Source organism: Gossypium raimondii, unplaced genomic scaffold (assembly GCF_025698545.1).
Source record: "Gossypium raimondii isolate GPD5lz unplaced genomic scaffold, ASM2569854v1 Contig00047, whole genome shotgun sequence".
NCBI classification, from domain to species: Eukaryota; Viridiplantae; Streptophyta; class Magnoliopsida; order Malvales; family Malvaceae; genus Gossypium; species Gossypium raimondii.
This window is the reverse complement of record NW_026291206.1, coordinates 1-9,130: the sequence shown is the minus strand read 5'-3', so window position 1 is coordinate 9,130 and position 9,130 is coordinate 1. Positions and strand designations below refer to the sequence as shown.

Sequence of the window (9,130 nt, the reverse complement as noted above, 5' to 3'; positions counted from 1 at the left end):
TATAAACAATTTAATATATATTTTAATATTTACATAGTATTTATATTACTATATATTCTATTTTATGTGATATAAATTGCATAATATGTGAAAATTAAAATAAAAATATATTACAAAAAGTATAATGCGGGTTGAGCTAAGCTTTGACTTTAAATATTGGAGTTCAAACTTGGTCCATATTTTAAATGGTTCTAATATTTGCAAACTCATTTTGGAGCCTTATGGTATTATCTAATCCCTTTCATATTTTAAGTGAACCTTTAAACTTTAATTTAACCTTATAATTTATGTTAATAAATCCTTGTATTTCTTTGATTTAATAATGTTAACCGGACGTGACAAGTTAATTAAGATACAAGTTATGAAGCGAAATATTTTGTCTATTTGACTGTTAAATTTTTAAATGGATTTATGGCCAACATTATTTTTTTGAGTATTTTAAATTTATTTTTAAATAACAATACTCCAATTTAGTGTATAATTTTAAGGCGATATATAATTATTTAACAATGTTGATCCAATTATTACATGTGTTAATTTTTTACTAGTAATATTGAGGTCAATACTTTCACCTTAAAATTGATTCTTGATCAATACCCTTTTCAATTATGAGTTGAATTTGGTTCCACGACGTTACGTTAAATCAAATGCAAGTAATTGGGTGAAATAGTTTGGTCAGAATTTAATTAAAAGGAGGTAATGTTAATTAGTAATGTGTACAATAATGAAGTGATTGAGTGTAAATAGTCTTGAGATTCATTTAAGTTTTTATATTATGATCTGATATACAAGCCAGTATATTTTTAATCACCTTTTAGTAATTATGGTTTAAATTAAATGAAATTACAGAATTATCAATTAATAAATTAATATAAGTGTGGAAATCCTGGGCTCATGATTGACAGTGTGTTTACTAAATACTAGTGTAATGGTTTGCAAGTAAAAGTCAAATATGTTACTATCATATATGACAAATTCTTTGCACGCTTAGTATCTTAAACATTGTTTGTAAGTAATTTTTATTGTTTTAACTAAAATTGTAGAAAAACAGTTAATTATCTAAATAGGGTGAAGGAAAGCAAGAATTAAATGATTTTTTTACTGAAATGGTAAATTTCATTGCGTTTCAAGTTTTTATTGAAAGGAAAGGAAAGCAAGAATTATAATCATTAATTTTTTAAATACATATATTAGAGGTAAAGAATTGTCAAGTGTTTCATTATCAGAAGATATCATCACCTTTACCAAATAATCTCATCTTATCGTCTTTAAAGGAGAGCAATTTCCTTACTACTGACAGGTAAAATTCCGGAAATTTCTTTGAGGTCTTAATCAAATCGATTAAGACAATGGTGTTTTGGTTTCTTTTTATTTATATTGGACTGATGGTGCAGAATAACTTGCTTACACAACAAAACTTACTACAGCCCTTAATCACTATTGCTGTAATTTTGTGTGTAATAATGTCTTGTTTGATCATGCTTGTGCTCCTGCTTTTCCTTCTGAACCTTGCATCGTCAGATATCAACCAGGGTCAGTTTAGTTGCTATGGGCTGCTTCAACTGACTAACTCTACAAGCCTAATAAAAGGTCACAAATTCTACGAGAATCCAATCCAATTCAAGAACTCCAAAAATGGTAGTGTTTTCTCCTTTTCTACCACATTCATTTTGCAATTAGACTGAATACGGCGGCCATGGAATGGCCTTTGTAATCTCGCCAAACAATGAAATTCCCGCAGCTTCTGCCGTCCAGTATCTTGGTCTTTTCAATGAAACAAATAACGGTGACAGCTCAAATCATATTGTTGCGGTTGAGCTGGATACAGTTCAAAGCTTTGACCTCAATGACAGTGATGACAACCATGTTGGCATCGATATCAATAGCGTAAACTCGGTGAAATCTGCTTCTGCGGGGTATTACACTGATGAAGGTGAGTTCATCAATGTCAGCCTTGTAAGCGGAGACCCAATGCAAATATGGATAGAATACAACGGGGTTGAGAAGCGACTCAATGTTACGTTGTATCCCATCAATCTACCAAGGCCAAAAACCCCACTTATATCCTACAAAAGGATCTGTCTCCTTATATGTATGACTCTATGTATGTCGGCTTCTCGTCGTCCACCGGTTCTGTTTCAGCTACTTCATCCTCACACTACATATTGGCTTGGAGTTTCAAGATGAATGGCTCACCTGATGAGCTAGACTTGTCTCGCCTTCCAAAGATTCCACGACATGATAACGGAGGAATCAAGCAATTAAAGAAGATTTTGGCTATCACCCTTTCTTTCACAGGTCTCACTTTAGTCCTCGTATTGATTTTCGGGTTTGTGTTGATCTCAAGGAAGAAGAGATTCATGGAGATTCTCGAGGATTGGGAGGTTCAGTACGGCCTCATAGATTCTCATATAAAGATCTATTCAAAGCAACAAAGGGTTTAAAGAAAAGGAAGTTCTAGGAGAGGTGGATTTGGTAAGGTGCATAAGGGTGTTTTACCCTCTTCCAACATACAAATTGCCGTTAAAAGGATCTCTCATGATTCAAGGCAAGGTATGAGAGAATTCGTGGCTGAGATTGCAACCATCGGTCACCTCAGGCATCCGAATTTGGTTCGACTTCTCGGTTATTGCAAGCGCAAGCACGAGTTGCTTTTGGTTTATGACTACATGCCTAATGGAAGCCTTGACAAGTTTCTTTACTACCAACCTAATAGCAGCCTTAATTGGACACAAAGGTTTAAGATCATCAAGGACGTAGCTTCCGCGTTGTTGTATCTGCACCAGCAATGGGTGCAAGTCATCATTCACAGAGATATCAAGCCTGCCAATGTGCTGATAGACAGTGAAATGAACGCCCGACTAGGAGATTTCGGGATGGCAAAGCTATGCGACCTTGGAAATGATCCTCAAACCTCTCATGTAGCAGGCACGCTCGGTTACATGGCTCCTGAGCTCGCAAGAACCGGGCAAGCAAACACAAGCACTGATATATATGCTTTTGGAATATTCATGCTTGAAGTTGCCTGTGGTAGAAAGCCGATCGAACCACAAACGGCACCAGAGGAAGCATTTCTTGCTGACTGGATAAAGGATTGCTGGGATAAAGGAGACATTTTGGCGACTATTGATAAGAGGTTGGGGAAGAGATCATTTGTGGGACAACAAGCGGAGTTGGTGTTGAAGCTTGGGTTGCTTTGCTCACACCCGGTGACAGCGGCTAGGCCTAGCATGTCCAGCGTTATATCGTATTTGGACGGTGTTGCTTCATTGCCCGATGACATCAGCTCTGTTATCAAAGTTCGAGAATTCCCAGCAGTATCAAATGAAGTGGGCGCTCCTAATGAGTTGACAGCCGAGAGAAACACCGTTCCTTCAATAACAATTACAGAAACATTTGTTTCTCGCGGTAGGTGAAGTGGAAAAGTATCGGGTTTTTCTTTAAAAATTATGATTGTAAAATTAAATAAAATTTTAAAGCCTTCCGAATCGAGTAATAGGGTTTTGTATATATATTTAAGCATCATAAGTAGCATACTGTGGCTGTTCATGCCAATGTCATTTAGGAATATATTTTAAAGCCTTCCGAATCGAGTAATAGGGTTTTGTATAATAGGGTTTTTCCTTTTATTTTAAGATTTTTATAATGTTTTATATTGTAATAAAAATAGAAAGGTGGTCACATGCATAACAAATTAAAAAGCTTAATCGAATAAAAAGTAGTTGATGTATGTTTTATATTGTAAATAATCTTTAGATAAATATTTAAATTAGAGCGAAATTTTGATGAGTTGTTCATATCGAATTAAATATGTCAAAATAATCAAATAAGGTTAAATAAAAATTAAATCTTTTTAAATACCCTATATAAAATTATGTTTTTATCAATTAAATTTTAATTTTCAAATAAAATCTTTAAATATTATAATGCCACGTATTCAAATATAATAAAAAGTTTGATTCATGAAGAGATAAGGAGATAAGAAGTTTGAAGATAAAATGAAAGAGCATGCATGCGATGGAAATTGGAAGGGGAAATTAGGCGAAGGGGAAGAAAACGGGCGCATGCATTGATGTAGAATTGTCTGTTATCGCTGGGGACTTCATTGTTTGCATTAGGAGAATAGTAGCTAAAGGAATCTAATGTTGAATAGGCAATAGGGACATGCATGTAAGTCACCAATGCCACGCCAATCTCCTTATCTCTTCATGAATCAATTTCTTTTCCTTATTCTCCCTAATTTCCTATAAATAATAAGGAATTTGATAGTTCCATCTTTCCTTCTCATTATGTAATTTGGGTTTTCATTTCCAGCACAATCTCTATATTCTTTTATCTCTTAACTCAATTTACATTATTAATAAATTTTATTATATTTGAATACGTGGCATAATAATATTTAAAGATTTTATTTAAAATTAAAATTTAATTGATAAAAATATAATTTTATATACGGTATTCAAAAGATTTAATTTTATTTAACCTTATTGGATTATTTTGACATATTTAATTTCGATATGAACACTCATCAAAAGTTTCGCTCCAATTTAAATAGAAAGGTGGTCACATGCATAACCTTTCTATTTTATTACAATATAAAGCATGGTTGTCCGAAGTCCTTCATATGTTAATTTCTTAATTACATGTACTATTGGTGTTTAACGTCAACAATGACGAATATTGATATTAATCATTATTTAAATATCAATTATTGATATTTAAATAATGAATTCAAATATAGTGTTATTTACATAATAATAACTGATAGGTCTCATTTATATTTTGGAAAGGAAGCTCACTTTAAAAATTATTTTATGCATATTTTTATTATTTTTAAATAAAAAGATTAAAATATTCTCGATAACTTATTTAATTACGTAATGATATTTTTATAATTTTTTAGCTAAATTGTTGCTCAACTCAATCAGAGCTTAAATTATAATATATAGATATATACAATTGATGGAGGTAGGTGTGTATAATAAAATTAAAATGTTTAGAGTTATCAAGATAAAACTTTAGTTGAGTGGTAAATTAAATGTTTTATTATGCATCTTGTTTTCTTTATACATGTGATGCTCGGGTTGATTGTTTGTATTAATTAAAATGTATTATTTTATTTTTTATAGTTTTATAATTAATATTAGGAAAATTTTAAAAATATTCATTTTCTTTAAATTGCTACGACTATTAGTGATAATATAAGGCAAAATTTTTAAAACTTTAGTGTAGAGCTATGAAAATAAAAATTCATACGACTATTCATTTTGGAATGTTAAATTAAGGAACAGATTGAATCAATTGAAATCTACATAGTAAGGACTTCAATATAAAAATAAAAATTCCATTAGGATCTAAAAACAATTTAATTTTTAAAAACAATTTAATTAAAATACAATTAATCCATGCTTTGTTTAATCACTACATTATAAAACTTTGAATAAAAATTTTAGAGTTTTAGAACATGCCTTAAATCTGTAACAACAAAATTATATGATTCATTTGTCTTTTCCGTATACTCTTCTACGCATCCAAATTCTTTTAAATCAAATTCTAAACTCAGGAATCACTTGTGTTGCGTCCTCCGCAACAGTTGAATTCCTCCTTGATGTTTAGCCTCAATCACCTCCTTATACAAGCTCAAATTAATCATTAGACCTCTAATGACATAGTTTTATCAATTTGGGTTTCAAAAGTGATAAAATGTGATAAAAGTTAGCATTGAAACTAAAAGTTAAAAATCGATAAAAAACATAAAATACTCTTAAACTACTTGAGAACAAGCTTGTTACAGGAAAGCCTAATTTAACATTTCAAATTACAGTACATCATGCTTCACCACTCTACAATTACATACAAGGATTGTCATTGTTTTATAAGGTGGGGTATACCTAGGTTCTGGTCGAACCTCAATGGGTCCTTGTCGAACTCCAACATCCTGAGAGGCAACAACTTACAGATCAGTTGCAAGAGATGAATGGGATGTGGCAAGTGAGGATTGGAATATGGTCAGAAATGCAAAGGTCTTCAATGAATAAGACATTTTCTTTGAATTCATTTTAAGGGACATTTGTTAGCGAATGAGGAGAGAGCTTGATGACATGTGACAGCTGACACTAGTTACTCAAGATGTGAGCAGGCTGAGGCAACCATACAAGTTTTGAGGGATTTTTCTTTTGCTAAGATTAATGTTTGGAATAATCTTGTTCCAGATGATCTTAGCAGGTTTTTGCATATTAAGGATTAACTTATTTGGAAATTAAAGAATATTGGGCAGATTGATGTTGAGGGAATAGACTGGTCGACTTTGTTTCCTATTATTTGTTGATGTCTTTGGAAGTGTCGTAATGCTTTTGTGTTTAAAGATGCAAGTAACAGCAATGGGGAAGTTGTTATGTCTAGTCTATCTTGGGCTAAAAGTTCAACTCACATAGGGTCTTCTAATATTTTTGTTACAATGATCTCCAGAGCTGCAAAGCAATGGTGACATCCCAAGGAAGGTTGGGTTCAGCTTAATTCGAATGAGACAACCGACATTAATATTGGTGTCACGGTGATTGAAGGGGTTCTAAGGGATGTGAATTCAAATTGGAGTTTACCTCGTACCATGCCTTATGATTTGTTGAAAAAGTGTACGTGCATTTATTGCTGTCAATTATAATTATAGTAGTAATTATTTTTTTCCAGGTTGAAAATCAAATATATTCGTGGAATACTTCTATGAGCTCCTTAGAATCGAAAAGATCGTTCTTGCGAATGCATTTTCACTGCAGCTCAGTCAACAAAAGACAGGTTCTACTGTACCCTTATAAAATTTCTCTCTTTGTATGATCTAAATGTTGGGTTTGATGATTATGAAATCAAGGCTGCTCATTACCTAACTGATTGGTTATCTAAATGTCTATTGTATATATTTTTTGTGTGTTTGATCATGCGTGTGTTGCTTTTCCTCCTGCATCTTCAGATATCAATCAGGGTCAGTACTTCAGTTTCAATGGTTACTTGAATGTTGGCGAACTTGCGGGCGTAGGTTCAAGTGGGCTCTTTAAACTGACTAATTTTACAACCCATACAAAAGGTCACATCTTCTACAAGAATCCAATCCAATTCAAGAACTCCACAGATGGTAGTGTTTTCTTTTCCACCACTTCCATTTTGCAATTACCGGAATTCCCAACTTTGAGTTAATGCATTGATTTTCTCAGCCAATTTGAAGCAGTTAATGGCACTAATGTCATCACAGCCCACTAAATTGCATACTTTTGATGGACTTGCAACTACTTCAAGTCAAGAACAACCATCTATATGCACAGCTGCTATACTTGTTGGTAGCTCAGGCAACGATTTAAGCATCTTGCAACCTGACAATTTAAGCAATTTGAGCCTGGAAAGTTGAGTAAGAGCCAAAGGAATGGTGATGAAATTCTTACCACTAAGATCAAAACGTATCAAAGAGGATATACCAGAAATATCACCATGAATATCTGCTTCACCAAGAGTGCACATGTTGCAATTTGACAATATAAGATTTCCGAGCTTCGAGAGTCGAGTAAGAGATGCAAGTATGCTGATGAAATTGTTACCACTAAGATCAAGAGGCCACAAAGAGGATAGACCATAAATATCACGTGGAAGATCTCCTTCACAAAGATTGCAGTCCCTTAGTTTTAGCTCTCTTAAAGAACTCAAACCTGACAACAAAGGCAACATCTGAGCCATGGGATTCGTCCTTCTTCCTTGGATTACCTTGAAAAGAGAAGGCAAATTTGGTAGTAACTTATATGATGGTCCCTTGCGCCCATTGAAAGAAAGAACTTTAAGATTTTTAAATTGAAAAATAAAGGATGGTGGTTCTGCTATGGCTGTTTCACTCAAGTCGAGCTCCAAAAACTTTGCTTGCTGCAAATTCTCCGATCAATTTTCCACTCTATAACAACCAGAAAGATCTAGAGTTTTTAGACGTTCCATTTTCCCATCAATCTCCGGAAACCTTACAAGACCTGAGCAACCCGAAAGAATTAATGTTTCTAGAGATTCCATTCCAATTTCAGTCGGAAGACTCTTGAGACTTTTACAATCTCTTAAATTCAAAAGTTTAAGGTTCCTAAGCACTCTAATTGATGGATGAACATCCACTAATTTGGTACAACCTTTCAAAAATCAGAAGTTCAAGATTTGATGTTTGTGTGTAGTCTAGTGAATTGATCAGGTTTGGACCCATTATTATTTTTATTTTTTGAAATATGAATGGCTGGATTATATTAATAAAACAAATTCCAAATCATTTAGAGCCTAGACAAAACAGAAAATATGCAATAAACAAACGTTAAATAAAAGCAGGATAATCCAAACACCCAGGCAGACTTTCCTTTTCCCTAGACATCTGAGAAAGCGAAACCCTTCAGATGCCTTCTCTGTTTTGTTGATAACCACCAAAATGTCTGCTAGATCTTTCCGATGCAAGTGGAAGAAACTGTTGAGCATTGGTCTGCAATGCAACAAACTACCAGCATCGTGAGCAGCAGCAGCATGTCTGTTTGAAGATTGAACCAGAAGCAACTTTCTTTTGTTTAAATTTTGTATTTTTTTGATATTAACAAGTTGGCAAGTTGCTTGATATCTAAAACTAGTATTTTAGATTTGAAATTGATGGATGTAACAGTTGAATTTTTTCAGCTTTTCTTTGTAATATTTTAGTTGGCAACTTACCAAATTTGGTAGGAGCAGTTACAGTTTAGGTAACTAACTTATTATTATTATTTTTGTAATCCCTTTATATTTTGAAATGGAAATGAAAGCTAGGACTTTCTCATTCGGTTACTCGCTGCTTCTCTTTGGATTTTCAGTTTGTTCTTTTTGTTTTGTTTTGCTGTTAATGAGCTTTAGTCTTGGCTGTTTGAATTTTGCTTAGTTGCTGCTGTCTTTTTCTCAGAGCCTCTTGTCTTTGAGGACCTCTGTTGTTTAAATTTTTTTGTTTCAAAATAAACTCAAAAATCGTGTTTGTCAAACCAGTTCCAACAACATGAGCTTTGCACCTCCTCCACCACCAGTTTTGCTGGAGAAAACTACCACATTTGGGTAGTTAAAATGAAAACTTACCTCCAAGCACTTGATCTGTGGAGTGCAGTTG

The 9,130-nt window shown here is 33.3% G+C and overlaps 1 protein-coding gene and 1 pseudogene across 1 annotated transcript; one reads left to right on the top strand and one right to left on the bottom strand.

Annotated features, from left to right (window-relative positions):
* The first annotated feature begins 1,432 nt into the window (after positions 1-1,432).
* Positions 1,433-3,633, top strand: LOC128036818 (L-type lectin-domain containing receptor kinase V.9-like; annotated as a pseudogene).
* A 3,654-nt stretch (positions 3,634-7,287) lies between these two features.
* Positions 7,288-8,533, bottom strand: LOC105761514 (disease resistance-like protein DSC1; the record flags this gene model as incomplete). The annotated part of the gene is made up of 2 exons (XM_052627274.1): positions 7,288-7,899; positions 8,365-8,533. Coding segments are annotated over 2 exons (781 nt in total), but the record flags the coding sequence as incomplete, so codon positions are not given.
* Positions 8,534-9,130: the final 597 nt, after the last annotated feature.